Source organism: Phascolarctos cinereus, unplaced genomic scaffold, assembly GCF_003287225.1.
Source record: "Phascolarctos cinereus isolate Bilbo 61053 unplaced genomic scaffold, phaCin_HiC Scaffold_4;HRSCAF=312, whole genome shotgun sequence".
NCBI classification, from domain to species: domain Eukaryota; kingdom Metazoa; phylum Chordata; class Mammalia; order Diprotodontia; family Phascolarctidae; genus Phascolarctos; species Phascolarctos cinereus.
Window position 1 is genome coordinate 102,334,972 of NW_027555847.1, and position 21,036 is coordinate 102,356,007.

Genomic DNA, 21,036 nt, shown 5'->3' on the forward strand with positions numbered 1-21,036 from the left:
CTGCCCATTACCTCCCTCAATCTGCCCTCTTTTTCTATCAGCTTCCCTTTTTTGTCCCCTTATACTTCTGCCTTTCCTTCTACCTACCCCCTCCCTTTGCTTTCTCCTTCCCACTCCTTTTTTTTTGAAAAGTCAACAATTTTTATTTTTCCATTTCAGTTTTTAGCTGAGACAATACAAATCTATAGAAGGGTTTTAGATATGACTGATTGATATGGATAGAAACCATCCTATATGTTGTTTACAATGCACCCCACTTATAGTATATAGTTCCGCTGATTCTAAACTTTCAGAATATTTTAACAGCTATTTTCAGAAGCACACATCTTTTTTAAATTAATTTATTTTGATTTATCAACAATCACTTTCATAAGCTTGAGTTTTAAGTTTTTCTGGTGTCAACATTAGTTCTCATACCAATATCAATGAGGGAAGGACAGAAACACATTTAGGTTCACATATTAAAAAAAATTTTTTGGCACTTTTTCCATGCTCCAAGTCTTTCACAGATCACCAGCAGCAGCTTATCAAGCATATTAGTTAAGTTCTTTCAGCATGCTAGTTTGTCAAAATCTGGTGACTTGAACTCATCAAGGGCAGCCAGATTCTCTTTTATTAAATCCCTACTTACCCTGGATTTTAATTACCTATTACCATTTTTATTTGGTTCTTTCCAATACAAAATTATCCCAACAACAGCTTGTGATTTACCAAACCCAAGCATTTCATTTTTCTATGCTTGGCTTAAAAATATTTTTTTTTTGTTTATTCAGACAAAGTACTCTATAGTATATTCTCTTACAATGTCATTTCTTTTTCTCTGAAGATTTTCTCCTTACAGTTTCCCACTACACATCTTACTACACAATACTACTCACTACTTCATGTACCCCTCTTCCCCACCTCCTTTAATAGGATATATCATCCCACAGCCATATTCCCATTTAGGGGTCCCAAATTATTTCTCTATTTTGAACTATGTTTTTAGGAATCCAAGACTTAATTTTTAGATATCATCTTTTAAACCAGGACAAATAAGGAGCTATATCTACTATAATTTGTCTCTATTTTTTGATCCTCACTACCAGCTAAACTTTCTCCTAATGGCACTTATGGATTTCCATAGTCACTTCTTGAAACTCAAATAACTGTTTCCCCCACCAAAGTCAGCTACCTTTCCCAAAGGAAGAGCCTCATATAGCACCAAGTTTTCAGTTATCCTTTTTCCTTCCCCTTCTCTTTCATCTCATGGCATATTTTTTCCCCGTACACCTCCAATCTTCTGTCCAGAATCCCTACAACTACTCTTCTCTTTTCTTTGTTTCCACATTGAAGGTCTTCTTCTTTCTTTTTGTAAAGTATACTTTATTAATGAATAAATAGGAAAATAGAAAGGCATTCCTTGAAGCCCTTTATCTTCCCTTCTATGATACAGATCAATACAGACAGCAATTACCTGACTACTATTGCATACACTACTGTAGCTTATTGCAAAATTCTTCCTCTTCTCTAGACATGCACAAACTAGATGTTTAATCTGACCTCTATATTTTATAAATGAACAAACTGATCCTAGAGAATTTAAATGACTTAATCAAGATTACACAGACTGATGTGGTAGGGTACCAGTGGAATTAAATATGTTTGTGTGGGGTTGGGAGTGGGGTATAACAGTGAGAGGAGAACCCAGCTATTTCTAAACAAATAGAATCTTAGAAGGTATCTTAGACAACATCTATTCCAACTTTTTCCCAGATGTTGGAATTTCTTATACAACATTCCCACTGATCATTCAGTAAACAGGGAGCTCTCTATATTCAATGAAGCACTCACTCTATTCTATTTCCAGACAACTTCCATGGTTGGGAGGGCTTACTCATTTGCCTCTCAACAATATTCCATCTAGACTCTGCTGTTTAGCTGCCAAGGAGTCTAAGACAATGCTCATTTTCGTTGACTTAATGGAAATCCAGATAGATGAGATTCTGTTCAAATTTTGGAGGGAAAAGGGGAAATCTTTTCCACTAAAAACATAACTGGAAAGGTGTCTAGTCCCAACATACTGCAAAAGGCATTACAAGATTACAAGTCGGGTCAGCTAGGTGGCACAGTGGATAGAGCTCCAGCCTTCGAGTCAGAAGGAGCTGAGCTCAAATCTGATCTCAGACACATAACACTTACTAGCTGTGTGATTCTGGGCAAATCACTTACCCCAACTGCCTCATCAAAAAGAAAAAAAAAAGGCATTCAAGTCAACTCTACTACCCCCTTCTGCCTAAGGATTTGGCTAGTTCATTCAGGTAGAAACATTTAATACCACACTGGAAGAGTAAATTAGTATTAGTTATTCCAAAGAACAAATATGTAAGCTATAGCGTTGTAAAAGTTCTGTTTCCTAAACAGACAATAGAGAGATTTTCTGCCTTTTTGTGAACCTAGGTTCTACAGCTATTTAAGTGGGGAATACATTGAATAAGTCCTCATCATCTGCACTAATGAGGAGGGTGGTAGTACAGGTAAACTAAATAACAATTTTTATTTAGTTTTGAAATGATCTGTTTTCAGCTAGCAGCTATGATTTCCCAAAATATTCAAGACTACTATGAGTCTGCATTCCCTGAGTACCTGACTGATAAAACCTGTTAGACAGTAAGGGAAAGCTGGTCTGGGCTCAATATTTACCACAGATAATTAACAGAGGTTAACTGATGCTGAATCATAAAATTATCAGAACTATACAGCCTATTCCTTCAAAGGGGTGACCTGAGAACGATCAAGGTAGATTTTTAGATAATGACTTCCAAAACACTTAAGCAAAGGCTTGATAACTAACCACTTACCAGGGATGTTTTACTGCGCATTCCTAAACTCAGGCTGGACTAAATAAAGAAACTTGGGCTCAGAGGACACAAGTGACTTTCTCAAAGCCACCTGGGTAGTAAGTGACTAGCAGAGCTAGGCTGGAACTAAATCCAGAGCTTTTCCACTATATAGCAGGTTTCTTCCACATCTGATAGTGGAATGATCCTATACTATCAAGTGCCTCTGAGCTCCTCTAGGGAAATGGTGAAGCAGGAAACCTAAGTTCAATTCCCGTTCACCTTACAAAAAGCACCTGATACTTAGAACACTCATCACATCTCTTTCACATTAACTTCAGGTTACAAAGCACCTTTATATCATACAGACCAGGGTCTATTCCTGATAGTGTGAGGGATGGACAAAGAGCTTTGCCTGTCCATAAATGGGTTCCTTCTAATTCTCACTGGTTCTGAGGAGACATATTTATCTGTAAAAGACGACGCTGAGTCACAGTGAGAAATTTGGGGAACTACTCAAGGGAGACATAGATGCTAAAGGTAATTTGACACTAGACCACTTCCTTGATTCTGGCCTCTACATACTTAAAAAACCTTAGGAATGATAATGCTATTCATTATTTACACATCTGGATTATTTTTAGAAAGAAAGATAATGATTCTTGCAGAAAGAGGGGAAAGTGAGGAGGCAAGGACAGGAAAAAAAGAAGGGATTAAAAAAAAGGAAAAAGGGGCAGCTAGGTGGTACAGTGGATAGAGCACTGGTCCTGGAGTCAGAAGGACCTGAGTTCAAATTTGGCCTCAGACACCTGATACGTACTAGCTATGTGACCCTGGTCAAGTCACTTAATCCCATTGCCTAGCCAAAAAAAAAAAATTTGAAGTAGTAAGATGAAACAAACCACTCACCATTAAAAGATATTCCACTGCTCTATCAGGGTTGTTGAAACTGGCTCTCAGTGCTGCAATTACTTGCTCTCGCTCATAGCCCATTGACATGATCTCAGTTACCATATTTTCATAGGATTGGCCAGTCACTGAAAATGGGAAAAAAGGAGGATGCATGAAGATCACAATTAAAACATTAGTAAGTCTTGATGCATTCTATGACTTGATAAGACCTCCACTGAAACGACAGATTTGGCAATTTTTATTAAGAATTCTTACCTTTTATACTAAATTCATAGTAACAGAACAAATATGCTACGCTTGCCCAGATAAGGGGCTTATGCTGTATTCTAGATCAAATATTACATTTATTATGTACATGCTCTATGAAACTAACATTCTGTTTCATGCATGCCAACCAATAAGTTCATTTCAGCTAGTTTTCTAAAGGACTGAAATTTAATCCAAGGGTTACAAAATAAGTATAGCTAAAGACCTACTAACAAAATTCTATTAGTACTACCTTTTGGGGGGAAAAACATCAAACCACTGGGTCAGAGTAAAAGATCTGGCTTGGAAGCTCAGAAGTAAACATTTAAGGTAACCCTAACATTTTGATGAGAAGAGAAAAGAAAGTACCCTTGCTTTTCCTTACTAATATCCGGATTAAAAAAACACAAAAGAAAACTGACAAATGAAAGCCTGTGTTTATCTCTCTATAAATCTGGTAAGTGGGAGAGTGATACAGTCCATAATGATTTTATATATGTAAGGCAGAAGAATGGCAACAGGAACTAGTCATTTCACATAAATGTGAAAAAAGTGAATGTTTTTGAAGAGAATGAATGTTATTCAAGTATATATTCTATTTACTCTTTAAACTATTCAGAGGAAAGACTGTAACATAAGACAAAGTTGCTAATATTTCATTAGATGAAAGGTGATTCTGCCCAGGTCTCTTAGTTACGGTACAATGGAATAGGTGTATGTTTGGTATTATCAGCACATCCTTCAGCTGCAAGAGAAGGATCCCAGGAGCATGAACTCAGGGTCTAAATTTGGATCCTCTCTTATTTCAAGCCTCTTTGCTGCTCAAGGAAGTATTGGGGGGAGGGATATGGAGGTAACAGAAGATAATTAAGACAGTAACAGAAAAGTACAGTAAAATGTAGTTAGCTGAATCATGCTCTGATACAGCCTGATAAATATGTTCACAAATAAAGTCTGGCTTCATTAGAAAAAGTCAAACCAATAAGGATTTAGGTGCTTGCTATTGCCAGGTCCTATGCCAGGCCCGAACAACATACAGCCCGTGGGCAGCTTAAAACCTGCCAAAGTGGCCCATGGGTGGTATGTTGTGCAAGTCTGTTTTACATTCTCTACATTTTTCAAAGGCGGCCTAAAATCCCAGGCCACAAGTGGTGAGCGGCCCGAGGGACAAATGTGCAGTCCTGCTCTATGCTAAGTGCTGGGGCTTCAAAAAGCCTGCCTTTTCAAGTAGTTTCTAATCTAATGATTAAATAAAGGCCACACATCTCAGTAACAAAAAATCCCCAAACTATTTGTTTCTTCAAGACAAACAGAACATAATCTCTCTAGTCTCCTTCTCTTTTGGTGAGGGAATTGGGGTTAAGTGAGGGTCATACAACTAGTAAATGTCAAATGTCTGAGGCCAGACTCAGGTCCTCCGCCCTCCAGGGCCAGTGCTCTATCCATTGTGCCACCTAGATGCCCTAAGAATATAATCTCTCAAGGGTAAAGAATTATTTCATTTTTGGTATTTGTATTCCCAGGGGAGAGCACCAATGCTTTGCTATATAGTAGGTGTTTAGGAGGTAAGGAAATGCAGATTTATAAATGAGGAAGGAGCTAATTGGAACAATTTTAGTAAACAAAGAAAGTAAATAAATATCAATTAAAATTTTAAGGAAACCCCCAGTGAGAAACTCCTACCATTTCAGATTCTTTTGTTGTTATTAATGATAATGACTAGTATTTTACAAAAAGCTTTTAAGGTTTACAAAGCACTTTACAGATAAGTTATCTCATTTGCTGTAAGTTAGGTGCTATTATTATCCCTATTTGACAGACGAGGCTGATAAGTCAGGTGACTTGCTCAGGGTCACACACACACACACACACACACACACACACACACACACACACACACACACAGAGCTCATAAGCATTTGAGTGAGGCAGGATTCAAATTCAGGTCTTCCTGACTCCAAGTCCAATGAGCTATCCACTAAGCCAAATGGCCTCACTTAATCTAAACTAATTTGCAATTTTTGTCTGAGAACTGCTTGGGGCAAGAAATTAAGTGACTCGTCCAGGATCACAGAACATTTATCAGAGGTGGAACTGATCTATAAGGTCTTCCTGACTCACAGGGCTAGCTCTCTTCCCCTAAGCCAAGTCGCCTCTCAAGCACAATATTTAATAGTATATATTTTACTCTGGGAAGGTTGAGAAGCAAGATGAATCGGGGAGTTACAGAGTCAGGTAATGTTCCTTATCCCCTTCTTCCAGGATCAAATATAAAAGTCTCTGGCATTAAAAGCCCTTCATAACCTGCCTCCCAGTTGTCTTACACCTTATATAGTTCTGAACCCTACTGTTCCTCACATATTCTTTCATCCAGTTACACTGACCTTCTTGTTGTTCCTCAAACAAGACACTATCTCCTGATTCCAGGCATTTTCCTTGGCTTCCTTTCATGCATGGAATGCTCTCTTTATCTCTGCCTCTTGGCTTTCTTCAAATCCCAGCTAAAATCCTACCTTCTACAGGACCAGCCTTTCCAGATTTCCTCTTCTTTTTTGTTTTGTTGTTGTTTTTTTCTTTTTGGTGAGGCAATCTGGGTTAAGTGACCTGCCCAGGGTCACACAGCTAGTACGTGTCAAGTGTCTGAGGTACTGCAATGACTCCAAGGCCAGAACTCTATAATCCCTCTTGATTCTAAAGTCTTCCCTCTGTTGAGTATTTCCTATTTATTCTGTTTTCCTTCTACATTGTGAGCTCCTTAAAGGCAGGAACTATCTGTTGCCTTTCTTTGTATTCCTAGAACTTATCACAGTACCTGGCATATAGTAGGCATGTTTAATGAGTGATTGTTCCACTTGTTTCCTAAACAGTTCTAATGAAATAAACTCTAGAGACTTCACTGAAAGTACAGATGGAAAGTATAATGTATATTACTTTCTGCTCAAGAAAGAGACAAATTAGGATATAATTTTATTAGCTTGTCGTGCAGCATAAAACAAAATCATGGCACAGAGAAAATGCAACCATCTCCATTCTTATCTACCCTAGAAAAACTGAAAATAGATCTGCTAAGGAAAAAATAAGGATAAAAAACCCCAGAAGTTTATAAATATTCTTTACTTTGTACAGCAGGAAAATGAAGGTAGTATACTGTGGCAACAACAGGATTTTGATGCTAAGGAGGTGACAGTAAGAGTGTTTATTTATGCTCCATGGGTAAAATATCAATAGGGGTGAGTGGTAGAGATATAAGTACTGACTTCAATTTCTAACTATTGTTTTCTGGCTAGGAGATAACCAATCCTGGTATTTCATGCAGTTCCAAATGGTACAAAGTTCCTGAATGTTTTTCCTATGCTGTTTGAAGAAAACAATATATCAATCTCTTAGATTACTAACTTGTAGCAGCTTATTGTAGTACATTAAACACTGAATATGGAACCAGAGGACCTGGGGGCTGAGTCCTGGCTCCCAGAAATCTGAATGAATCTCAGCTTTCTCATCAGTGAAACAGGGACAAATATTATTTGGACTACTTCTTTCAAAAAGTTATACGGAATCTGTTCCATAAACTTTAAAAGCACTATGTAAACTGAAATATTACCATCACTAGCAACAGCAATATTTAAATACAAGGTCCTCTGGTAGACGCACTAATAAATTTAAACAAAGATAGTGTTTATCATGTAGGAAATTACAATTTAATCATAACCGTAATGATAAAATGGATATTTATATAGTGCTTGCAGGTTTACACAACTTTTTTCATTTGCACTGGGAGGCAAGTAGTGCAAGTACCACTATGCCCATTTTACATATTGCAGAAATAGGCTCAAAGGCAGTTTGCCAAGGTACCTGCATTGGGAAGAGGTAGTCTCAGGGACTCCAAAGCCAGTCTGATCATGCCAGATCTTTAACACAGATAATAAATCAGGGCAATAGTAGCTACCACTCATATGTCTTAAGGTTTGCAAAGTGCTTTACATGTTACCTTATTTAGTACCCACAAAAATTCTGTAGGATTAATGATATCATTACCACACCCCGCCCTCAACTCTGACCATTTTACAGATGAGGAAACTGAAGCTTAGAGGTTAAGTAAGAGTAAAGGTAAAGATCTGAGACCAAATATGAACCTAGGTCTTCCTCATTCTAAGTCCTCTTCTACTGCAATACCTAGCAGCTAATATTAATATAAAGATCAAACTGTGTTAAGCATAAGAGATACAAAAAAGAGCAAAAACATAGTTCCTGCTCACATTCTATGGAGTAGACAACATGCAAACAACTAGGTAACAACAACAGCAGCAGCTAACACATATATAGTGCTTACTATGTGCCAAGTACCATGCTTACAGCTTTGCAATTATCATCTCATTTGCTCCTAACAACAATCCTTGGAAGGTAGTGCTATTATTATCCCTATCATACAGTTGAGGAAACTTAAGTAAAAACAGATTAAGTAATTTGCTAGGGTCACATTGCTAGAAGAGCTCAGGTCTTCCTGACTCCTGACTAGCACTTTATTCATTATGTCACACCACTGCCCATATAATATGTGTGTGTGTGTGTGTATGTATATGTGTACACACACAGCGTAAATGGTAGGTAGTCACAGAAGTAACTACAGAAGATAGGATTTGGAAAGCCAGGGAAGCCTTGAGGAAAAAGCATTTGAAGACTAGGGAACAGTTACTGAAAAGACACAGAATTAGGAGATGGGAGTTTCATGTTTGAGGAACAGCAAACAGGTTCGTATAGCTAGACTGTAAAATATATAGGAGGAATGAAGCCAAAGAAGATGGAAAAGGTAAGAAAGGGTTAGGTTGTGAGAAGTTTTAAAAGCCAAAATAAAGAATTTTATATTTGATTCTGCAGATAATAGGGAGCCACTAAAGTTTAATGAGCATGAGATGATATGATCTGACATGTGCTTTAGGAAAATCACTTTGGTAGCAGAATAGAGAAGGGATTGAAGAAGTAAAGAGACCCGAGGTGAGGAAACCAGTCAAGTTCTTTCAATAGTCTAGGTGTGAGTTGATTAGAGTCAGAGGTGGGCAGCTGCCTGAGAAAAGGCAATGTATTTGGGAGATAATGACAAAGAATTTTCAGGTACTGGAGAGGGTCTCTACTTTATTATGAAGCCCACCTTAGTTAATTCTTCAGTATTAAAATTTAGTATTATTTATGGCATGTTAGAGGACTTCTTTTTCTGTGTAAATTTTACCTTTTATAAAATATACAGTCCTAAGCTCAAAAGTTCCAATAAGTTACCAATATACCCTGACACACAGGCTGGTTTGGGGTTAAAGGAAAAGCAGTTATTTTTGAACAATCTGTGTACCTGAAAAGAAGTACTTAAATTTAAAACTTTTTCCAGGCATTAGATTTTACTAAACTTTTGACATCCCATTTTTATTGATATCTATTATTTTTATGTCAGGCATCAGATTTTAGAAAGCAATCTAAACCACTCTATAAGTAAACAACTCTTCCTATCACGAAAATGTGATACCTTCATAAAATTTTATAAAGTGCTCATTTACAAAACACACAATTAGACAAAAGATATTTGTTTTAAAGTATTCATTCACAGGTTTCCTTTAAATGGAAGTCCTTTATAGTAAGTCAACATGATTTAATTTCAAAACTTATTTATTAAGTAAATAGGAGCAATACCTTCATTAACCAATACTATCATATGGAAGGCCCCTAAGAAGTCATCTATTTTCCCATAGTTAACAAAAAGAAAGGAAAGTAAGCAAAAACTCACCAAGTGCACTTGTTGCATCTTCAAAAAGGTTTGACCGAGAAGAATCACCCAGAGTACTATAACAAGAAAAATTACACTTAAAAATGTATAAAACTTACAAAAGCTCTGTTTAACACATGAAAGAGAAAAAAATTCCATTTCAATCACATAACAAATATTGTTTACAAATAATTAATAAATTCTCCTACAAAGTTAAAAAAATCTCATCCTCATTTTTGAGAGAGTTCTTTGAAATCCTTCTAAGAAAGGTAATCTAAGAAGCTATCACTCTTTCAGATGATCTAAGAAATTAACAAATACTTTCCATGTACATAGCAGATATTTATTAAATGTTTGTTGAACTACTATGTTAGATAAGGGCAAAAGGATAAGACAATCAAGTTTCCATGAGGGACTTAAAATACAGTTGGAAAAATAAGATGAGCCTGTAACAATTTATCCAAATACAACAAAACAAAGGTCCCTATTTTCAGGGAGTTTACATGATGAATTTTCCTCCCTCAACAGAATACAAACACAAACACACATACAAACAAACACACACACATACATACACACACACACACACACACACACACACACACACACACGCACGCACACACACGAGCGAGCCAAACTCAAGAATTTGCATTTTGTCCTAGAGGCAACAGAAGGCCACTGAAAGTCCTTCAGCAAGGAAGGGATGGGATGAGACTTCTGGCTAAGGTAGATTATTTTGTCACTATGTAGAGAATGGGTTACAGACACTTCAGGCTAGAAAGTGGAAGCCCAAATTAGAAGGCTGCTCCAAAAGACCAGGCAGGTCGTAATAGGTTGGTGGATGTGAAAATGGAGAGAAGGGGATGAACAAGAGACGTGTTGTGGAAGCAGAATTGAAAAGACATGGCAACTGACTGGATATGAGGACGACTCCACAATCATGGCTGTGAAGCCAGACATATGAAGGGATGGATAGAGTTACCCTTAACAGAAGCAGGGGATTAAAAAGGAAGAGGTTTAGGGAAAAAATTCAATGAATTGTTTTGGATATGGGTTTGGGTTTGAGATTCCTACAAAACCTGTAGCTTGAAATATACCAAAATATAGTTGGTGATAGAGGACTAGAACTTAGGAAAGATGAGGGCTAGATATAATCTGAATTTTGCTGTGTTTTAGGGTTTTCCCTTTATATTACTGTGTATATTATATTGCTCTTCTGATTCTATCACTTTGCTCAAATATTTAAACAAGTCTTTCCAAGCTACAAATTTCTTATGTTTGTTATTTCTTGCAACACAATAGTATTCTATTATAATCATACCATAACTTGTTCAGCCACCCCAACCCTCTATCAATGTTACAGTGGTTCTCTGTATAACTATTATTTTTACTTTTTAAACAATCTCTACTGGCCCAGGCTGCCTATAATATATAACTAAGGTAGCCCCTTAAAGTCAAAGCTTTTATTCACATCATCTCAAATTAATAGATGAAATCTTTCTCCTTTTCACTGAAATCCATCTCTTTCTTTGTGTAAATTGTTTATCAAGGGTCATCTCCAAAAATACCTCCTTCAGTACAGCTGTCCACTATATCTAGTATTCTATTTGACCTATTTCCTTACAGCAGTCATTATGAAAGTTTGTTTATCTGTACATATTTATGTCAATATAACTATACATACCTATTTATGTTGAGGCAGTGTGATGTGTGGATAGAATGCTTGCCTTGGAGTCAGGAAGACCTATGTTCAAGTGCTTCCACCATTAACTAGCTAGGCGAACATAAACAATTACTGAACTATTCAGTGCCCTAAGCAATTCTAGAAGACTAAAAGTTACAGATGAAGTGACAATCTGCATAGAAAGAGTTTCCACAGTGGGAATTCTCTGCACACAATGAAATCACAGGTCTAGAACAAATAAAATAAAAAATTCTACTTCATTAGAATAAATTATAAATCCCTTAGGGCATAAATAAGGGCAAAGGGCTTCTTCTTGTCATTGATTTGCCCCTTTTTGACCTCATATACTGAGGAGCCAAAGAGAACTGGATAGGAATGGAATGCTATTACTAACCAGTTATATGTTTTTATACCATCCCGCCCCCCCATTCAAATTCTCTGCTGACAGGTATGTTGAAGAATATCACTCTTAAGGAGACCGACTTTTTTCCTGCTATTTTCACCATGATGCTTTTTAAGTAACTTCAGTACATCAGACCCCAAGCTCCTTTAGAATCTCTAATCAAGCCACTGAATGTAAAATCAAAGTACTCATATCCCAAATCACTTCAAAATATTAATTAGGTTCACTAATACTGATATAGGCATATCAACCCAATCTACTTAAGGTGTTCATTATGAACACCTTGAATATGAAAACACTGAGATTCTTTATAGTAACCAAAACTAAAAAAGGACCATATCAAAATCCCCATCTTCAATAAGAACTAGATAAAGTATATTTAAGTACTTGGCAAATTCTTACACTTGATAAATAATAAAACACTTATTCTGGATATAATGCCCCTATTACTGAAGTCTAACTTTTTTGTCAAATTAGTCACACTAAATTTACAATCTGCTATATACTCCAGATCTCTTACACAAGAACAACAGTCTAACCAAGTCTTCTCTGTAATAGTGCCTATGACTATACAAAATACACCTGTCAAGACTCCTGAATCCTGAAGATGTCCATCAATGTGGATGCTCACCCCACCAAATGTGTTACATGTAAGCATAACATCTATGTTTTCATCTAGGACACAGACAAAAATGTCAAACTATAGAAGGCTTACAATCTAATGCAGGGACAACATGCAACCAAATATACACAAAGTAAGTTATATACAGGATAAACAGGAAATAATTAACAAACAACAACGACACTAGAATTAAGAAGGGCTGTGACTTCCTGCAGAAGATAGTTTAGTGGGGATATAATAGTAAAAGGGAGTTACATTATGAAGGGCTTTGAATTTCAAACAGAAGATTTTGTCTTTGATAGTAGGGGCAATAAGGAGCCACTGGAGTTTCCTGAGAAACTGAGGGGTGATATGATCAGACCTGTGCTTTGGGAAATCATTTTAGTGGCTGAATTGAACATGGACTACAGTAGAGAGAGACTTGAGGCAGGAAGGCAAATCCACCAGCAGGTTTTTACAACAGTCCAGGTGTGAAGTAATCAGGGCTTGCACAAGAGTGGTGGCAGTGTCAGAGAAGGGGACACAGGAGAGATGTTGCAAAGGTGAAATCAACAAGCCTTGACAACAGACTGGATATAGGGCTGGGGGTGGGGGTGAGACAGCGAGCAATCAAGGATGACTCTGAGGGACTGGCAGGATGGTGTCGTACTCAACAGTAAAAGGAAAGATAGGAGGTGGGGATGGTTTAGGGAGAAAGATAATGAGTTCTGTTTTTGACACATTAACTTTAAGAGGTCTACTGGACATCCAGTTGAGATGTCTGAAAGATAGCTGGAAATGTGATACTGGAGGTCAGCAAAGAGTTTAGTGCAGGAAAGTTAGACTTGGGAATTATTAGCATACAGATAGCAATTAAATCCATGGGAGCTGACGAAATCACCAAATGAAATAATATAGAGAAGGCCCAAGAAGAACACCTGTGGTAGGAGGGCATGATATGGTGGAGGATCTAGCAAAAGAGAAAGAGAAGGAGCAGCCAGATAGGTAGAAGTACCAGGAGAGCATGGAGCCTGAAAATCTAGAGAAAAGAATATCAAAGGAGGAAAGTGATCAATAGCATAAAAGCCCATAGAGGTCAAGGAGAATGAAAACTGAAAAAGGCCATTGGATTTGGCAACTAAGAGATCATTAAGAGTAGTTTCAGTGGAATAATGTCAGCAGGCACATTGTAAGGGGTTAAGAAAAGAGGAGAGTAAGGAAAGAAAGTGAAGGCACACCTATTATAGAGGCCCGAAGAGATTTAGGATGATTGGGGGGTGGGGTGGGGGTATGGAAAGATAAAATGGGGGGTTTGGCAGAAGAAAATTAGCCAATATAACAGGGAGAGACTGACAATGAATGCAACAGTAGGGATGACAGAGCACATGTTGGAGGAGACGGGTCAAAATGGGACTGAACAAATAGAGGGGTTGGTTTTTGTAAGGAGTAAGATGGGTGAGGGGGGAGACAGTAGCAGGAGGTATCTGACTGACAGAAGATGAGGAAGAGGGAGCTCAAAATGAAGGAGACAAGGTTCTTACCCAAGTGGGCCAAGGGAGACATGGGAAGTGTAAAGAAGGACATATTACCCCAAGAGTTAGGCATCAAATAAATGCAACTTGTGTCCCTATTTCCTGATTGATGGGGGTGTGTGTGGGGGCGGGTGTCCCTCAATCGTAGCTCTTGCTACAAGCAAGTAATAAAAGCTTTAATAGGACACAACAAAGTCTCCTAATCAAACTAGAATGAATACATTGTTGCAAATGGTTCTTGATTCCTTAGTTTTGGAAGCAAATTTGTAGTTGAATACTATCTTCCAGCCTGGAATATTTTCCACCTAAATATAATTTGAGACAGGAAAAATATGTTTTCCTCACCTAATGTTCTGTTACTTCCCTCCTAGATACATACTTTGAACCAGCAGCAGCTGTTGATACTAAAGATTTTTTGGTAAGAAATAAGAGCTATTGATTAGGATGAGGGAACTTAACCATATCTGAATCTGGAAAGATCCTCCCTACACCTGCTTGCTTACTCCCAGCTGCCTCTGCCTTCTTTACTGTATCTAGAGCGGAGAGATTTTCATCCAAAAACAGGATTCAAACCATGTGGGTAAGATTTAGAATACTCAGTATTAGCCAAAGTTTTCTATAGCTGCCTAACGCTAACCTCTGTTTAAGGATACTTAAGACCAAAATCAGAAAAAGTGCCCCACAATTTACCATTCAACAAATAGCATTGTACCTAAACTTAAGACGTAAATTAAGATAAAACTGAAAAACCAGAAAAGTAAAGCATTTAGACAATAACCACAATACAAAGACTCTTGTTTAAGAAGTTAACACCAAAATTACTATTCTCATGTAAAACTTGTTAAAATGGAAAGACACTGCTCCAGTGAATAGTCATAAAAGATTTCTCATAAAAAGTTGAGCCAGAAAGCCTCTTTTTCTGTTGAGGCTCATAAAATGTTGTATTTTTTTTTAAAATAAATAAAAAGAAATATGAAATGTTTAACTTAAAAAAGGGTGGGCAACACAATGTTATTCAATAAATAACACTCAAATTTATATTATCATCAATTAGAATTATAGGTATGGAAAAGGAAAGGTAGAAAAAAGTTGAGGAGAATCAAGAAGAAAAGCAGGTTCTGAACCCCTGACAAATCAAGTAATAGGCACGAAGCATTAGTTAATAGGAAATTACAGAGAAAACTGTAGAAAGATAAAGTTTGCTCTTCAAAGCAAAAGTTACTAGGATGGCAAATACTATTTTGCACATATACTATAACTGTATATAAATGCAGTAAGAGGTTAAATAACGTATTCCCAATCCGGCTGTGACAACCATATAATAATGAAGTTGCGAAGTCTGCTCAGAGTAGAGATAAAATCTAAGATTGTTTTTGATTTACAATATATCAGTTGCCTTTTTTTTCACTTCTTTCTTTTTTAGGCAATTGGGGTTAAGTGACTTGCCCAGGGGCACACAGCTAGTAAGTGTCAAGGGTTTGGGTCTGAGGCCACATTTGAACTCAGGTCCTCCTGATTTCAGGGGCGATGCTCTATCCACTGTGCCCACCTAGCTGCCCCAGGTAGTAGCTTTCTAAATGACCACATGTAAACTAAGTTAAACTTGAGATAAATGTGCTCTAATAATGTTCTAGGCAGAAAATCTTGAGAAAATTCTCAAAGTAATTAATTTACTCTGTTTCCACCCCAGGATAAAGGACTTCCTATCACTTTGCAGGCTGGTTGGCAATAGACAGGAAACACTTTCAATAAAACAATCAATGTTCCCAAACTATACCAATTCATAAAATCATAAACTATCAACACATTTTGAAAGAAATAAATTTTATTGGTATTCAATTTAACAGCTATTCAAAAACAAATGCTGAAATACCTCATCAAAAGGACTATCCTTGTTAAATGGACAAATGCAGTAAAAGATTTAAAATTTTTTAAAAATTAGGCTATGCACTTTACTTAGTCTCACAGAAATGAAGTTTTTCACGTGTTAATTTTCTGGATAATTGAAGCTCACCATGTAAAGCATCAATTTAAAAAATTAAACCATTTTAGAAAGAAGTCTTTTTATAACTGTATTCTGTATTTCCTCAACCTCTTAAACAGAGTATACTTAACCCTTTCTTTGACTTAGGGCAATAATGATGCACAATCAATTATTATTACTGGGACTAGAAGAAGAAATCAGCACAATCACTGAGGTTTGCAGGATTATTATCTTTAATTAAATGGTAATGCTTCTACCTCCCTCCCCCCAGTTATTCTGCCTGCTTTTTATATTATCTATGTTATACTTTGTTGTCACTTCTTGCCGCTGTCAGTGTTCCTATCAAAAGGAGCCCCTTTATAACCAGGGTGATTAAAACTGTGTCCCGAGTGAGAGTATGAGGAGTTTTCTAATGAGTAAAAGCCATGAGCCTTATGGTCCTTATGTCATCTATTTTGGCTGCTCAAAGGCCTCTTTTCTTTTTTGCTTACTGCCAGGTTCTTGGTGGTGTTCCGGATAGTTGAGGTTGCCGCATAGGCGGCCTCCGAATAAGTGAATTATTACTGTATCCACATCAGCAAAGCAATGTTAGTATGGACTGTTGGCCAGGATGTGGAAATATCCTCATTACAACATAATGGTATTCATTAAACTGAGATTCTGTGTGCCCATAAAGTCTGAAAGATAGTAAAGACAAATAAATAAATAAATAAAAACCATTCAGAGAAAACAGAAGAGGTGACCTATAATGAAAGCTCTCCCAAATGAAAATAATTCTATCATAATAGAAGATGCCAATTCTGAAAACATTTTTAAAGCAGCTATATTTTAAATAAAAAGAAAAATCAAAGAATGGACTTAAAGTTAGAAATCTGAGACTAATTCCAGTATTGCCTCACAAGAAATGCAGCTATTTCAAACTGGAAAGGTAAGTAAATAAAATGTCATCATAGAAAAGCAATTCATTTAATTAGGTTTAATTTAACTGAACAAATCTATTATATTAAGAGCCAACTACCTACACAGCACTGTTTGGAAATGAAGATACAATTTTGGATAAGACAAGGTCCCTGCCCTTTTGCAGTGTATTATTTAAGTAAGGGAATAATACCCATACAAAAGTAACTACAATATAAAATAACAAGAGGAAAAGTACAAAACAAAGTGTTACTGGTTGGTGGAGCATGGGATAATCATTAACTGGGGAAACAGAGAAGAATGAAGAAGGATTCGTGAAGATGTCATCTGAATTGGACTTTAAAAAATAGGGAATCAAAAGGCTGAGGGGACCAGGATAGAAAGGCAAACTAAGAATGTGAATAAAGGCATGAAGACAGGAAAATTATGAGTATGAAGAGAAGATTATGAATATTAAGTAATTTTGCCAGAATACACCATACATGGTGGGGAGCAAGATGAGGTAAGTCTGGAAAGAAGGCATATCACCAGACTGGGGGTTGGAGGAAGGGAATAAGCATTTATATAGTGCTACTATGTGCCATGCTTTGTGCTAATAAACATCTATAAATATGATCTTATTTGATCACCCAACAACTCTGATGTGTGCTCAAATTATGAATGACCTTCAATGTCAAACTAAGGAAAACAAACCTTAAAGACACTGACAGGCTTTAACATAAATGAATGACATAAGGAAGAACAGTCTATTTTTTTTTAAGGCAGTTGGGGTTAAGTGACTTGCCCAGGGTCACACAGCTAGTAAGTGTCAAGTGTTTGGTCTAAGGCCAGATTTGAACTCAGGTACTCCTGACCTCAGGGCCGGTGCTCTATCCACTTCGCCACCTAGCTGCCCCTAAGGGAGAATAGTTTAACAGTGTTATAAAGGATGGATTGGAGTGGGTATTTGTGGAGGCACAAAAACCATTAAGAAGCTAATACAAAACTCCAGTTATATAATATTTAGGTTCTGTACTAGGGTGGCCAAAGTGGGAATAAAACAAAGAGATACGAGAGATATTGTGGAAAATGAATTGACTGATCTTTGAAAATACTATAATGAGGTGTGGGAAAAAGTCAAATACCAAAGTTTCTAATGTGGGAGAACTAGGTGAAGATTGGTAACACTGACAGAAATAATGGGAGTAATAAGGGAAAAAAAGAAAAAAACAAATTTTAGAGAAAAGATCAGAGAGCAAGAAATAGTGGAAAAGACAGTGGGTATTTAAATCAAGTGGCCCTGGCTTCAAATATTGACTATTACTTTCTACCAGTGTGAGTGGACAATTCATTGAACTTTTCTGGCACTTAGTTTCATCTTTAAAATGAGAGGGTTAGCCTAGATAAACTTTGAGGTCCTTTCCAGCTCAACTGATCCCATACTAACCTAAATTTTAGATATGCAGAACTTGAGATGATTGTAAATTACCTAGGTAGAGATGTTCTATAAGCAGCTGGCTAATTGGGTCAGGAGCTAAGAAGATCAAGGCAGTAGATATAACAGATTTCAGAATAATCTGAATAGAAATGATAACAAACTATGGGAATTTGTACTTGAACTCAAAAAAGATAAATTTCTTGATGGTGTAAGAGTTTTGGTCTCTCCAAAAGACAAAAGCATAACTCTCATAAAGATGCTTAGACTACTGATCTGATACTGTTAATTATAGCCATACTTCACTAAAGTTGAGAATGAACATCATTTTACCTATCACACAATTATTACATTTTCCCTATGTGACTGCCAAGTAACCTTTTTCAATTAATGTGTTTACCTGGGGTGGGGTGGGGGGACAGGGGAGACAATACCTTTAAAAAGAAAAAAAAAAGCTCTACATAACTGCACTGTGGATTCAAACACTGGAACATAAGATTAGTTTCATGACAGCCATACCTACATACCATCTGGTAAAGCTGTGAAGTGGTCCCACCATTCTTTTAAAAAATTGGAAATGTATGAGAAAAGTTACAGAACTGTTCTCATGCCCTGGCCTAGAAAACTACAAAATATATCCCCTACAAGGAGATCAAAGATAGAAAAGTCTTGTATATACCAAAATACATGAAATAGCATTTTTTGTTGTAGCAAAAAAATTAGACCATAAAGTCGGCACACAAAAGTTAGTAAATGGATAAAAAACCAAACTGTGATATAGGAATATGGCAGACTATTACTGCAAGCTAAGAAACGGCAAATGAGAAATTCAAAGAAACAGTTAAGAATTGAAAGGATGCAGGGATGAGAAATTAATTAGAAGCAGAACAATATACACACGGACTACAATTTTGTAAATGCAAATAGAACCAAGACAGAGCTATACTCAGGTTCCCTTCCCTCCCTAGAGGGGTGTGTAAGAATACAGAACTTTGCATCAGGATATCAGACAGGGCTCTCTTTTGGTGAGCTACTTTTCTTTGTTACAAGGAAAAGTGGTGACATACATGGAAATTACTATGATGTGAAATAGAAAATATATTTTTATGGCTGTTAAACCGGAAAAGCAATAAAGATGTCTCCTCATTGAGCTTAGTTCTCCACTGTATACTTCAATGAAGGTCTCTAAGACTATTAAACATCAGAAGATCATAGGTTTAGAGCTGAAGAGACCCTAGAGATCATTAACTCTAACGCCTTCATTTTACAGATAAGGTCATCTGAAGTAGGCAGAGAGATGAAGTAATAAATGACAGAGGTAAGATCTGACTCCAAGTCCTGACCCAGAGCCAGTGCTCTTTCCAGGGCACCAAGCTATCAGAAGCATATAGTATGGCAGAAGAAAGCATTAACTAAGGAGAGAAAGAAAACCTTAATAAGCTTAACCCCGACGATAAATTTCACAAAACTTACTCTTCCTTACAATTATGAATTCTCCTCTTTTTTATGCTAATTAAATTTAAGGTACAAGAAACTGGATCCTATTCAAGTGATGTGAAAGTCTGGTGGTATTAAAACAATTTAAAGATAATAACACAACAGCTCTCAAAACATACAACCTGGCTGCATAATGATGATCACAAAAATACACAAGAAATTTAAAACAGTACAAGATAAGCCACAAACACTCTCATTCTAATACATATCAGAAAGTTAACATTAGGGGGAAAATTTAATAATTAGAATATTAAGTGTAAAAAAACCCAGATTACTGCAATTTAAAAACCAAGCATTATTTTTAAGGGGGAGAAAAAAAAAGAATTGCAATCCTCACTAATGCTCAATCTTTCTACTATGTCACTATCTCACTCTATAAAGATTGTTGATTTCTGCTTTTCAGGCCCCCAAACTCAAGTCTTACCTCCTTCTAATTACAACAAAATACTACTTAACATCCTCCTTCACTGAAGGAAATTTTTTAACTCCTTCCTTCAAACATCTAACCATGACCGCCACTCACTCCCCTTTTCGGTCATAGAACAAATATCCCTATTCTTCATTAAGACTAAGCTCTCTCTTGAATTCGGAGAAACTTGAAAAGATTATCATTGTATTACAGAATTTCAGAGTTGGAAGGATCTCAGAAGCCATCTAATCCAACCCATGCATGAAAAAAATCCTACTGTAATATACCCAACAAATGGTCCTCTAAAACAAAGCTCCACTAGCACTGTGGAAACTCATTTTTGTGAAGTTCATGAAATATGGAATCTGATTTACATGTAAAACAAAACAAAGCAAAACATTAAATACACTATGCTGTTCTAAGCCTAACTTGTGATCTTTACTTCCCCTAATCATAGCTCTGTAGAACAACTCACGAGGACTTAAGCATACATCAAGCCTCCTTCCATAATTAAAATTAATTAGTACTATTTATTTATATGGATTCAAATTTTATTAAAATTTTTTTTCATAAGTGAGCACGTTTTCAAGCTGTTTAAGTGCCATTCTTCTGTTTTCTGGCCCAAAAGAAGACAATGTGGAATAATCTTCTGAAGACTTTTTTACCCATATCAGTGTAGGATGGCTTACAGAATACAATATTTTCTAAAAAGATTACCTTTAGTATTAAAAAACTAAGTATAAAAAATTTTATGCTAAAATTATGTTAATATCTCTTAATTTTAATTAAAAATATAATTCCATCAACCAATCATTTGAGATAAAGGTATTTTGAAAATTTTTAAATCATCAATTAACAGAAATTATAG

General features: G+C 36.5%; 1 protein-coding gene across 2 annotated transcripts in view; it reads right to left on the bottom strand.

The window, feature by feature from the left end:
- The window catches only part of RAD23B (RAD23 nucleotide excision repair protein B), a 98,521-nt gene that overhangs the window by 17,281 nt on the left and 60,204 nt on the right, over positions 1–21,036 (bottom strand). For both annotated transcript variants that reach the window (XM_021002220.2, XM_021002221.2), the window contains exons 5-6: positions 9,748–9,803; positions 3,729–3,856 (exon numbers count right to left, since the gene is read on the bottom strand). In XM_021002220.2, the coding sequence (XP_020857879.1) occupies positions 3,729–3,856; positions 9,748–9,803 (184 nt within the window). The remainder of the gene's footprint in view (positions 1–3,728; positions 3,857–9,747; positions 9,804–21,036) is intronic.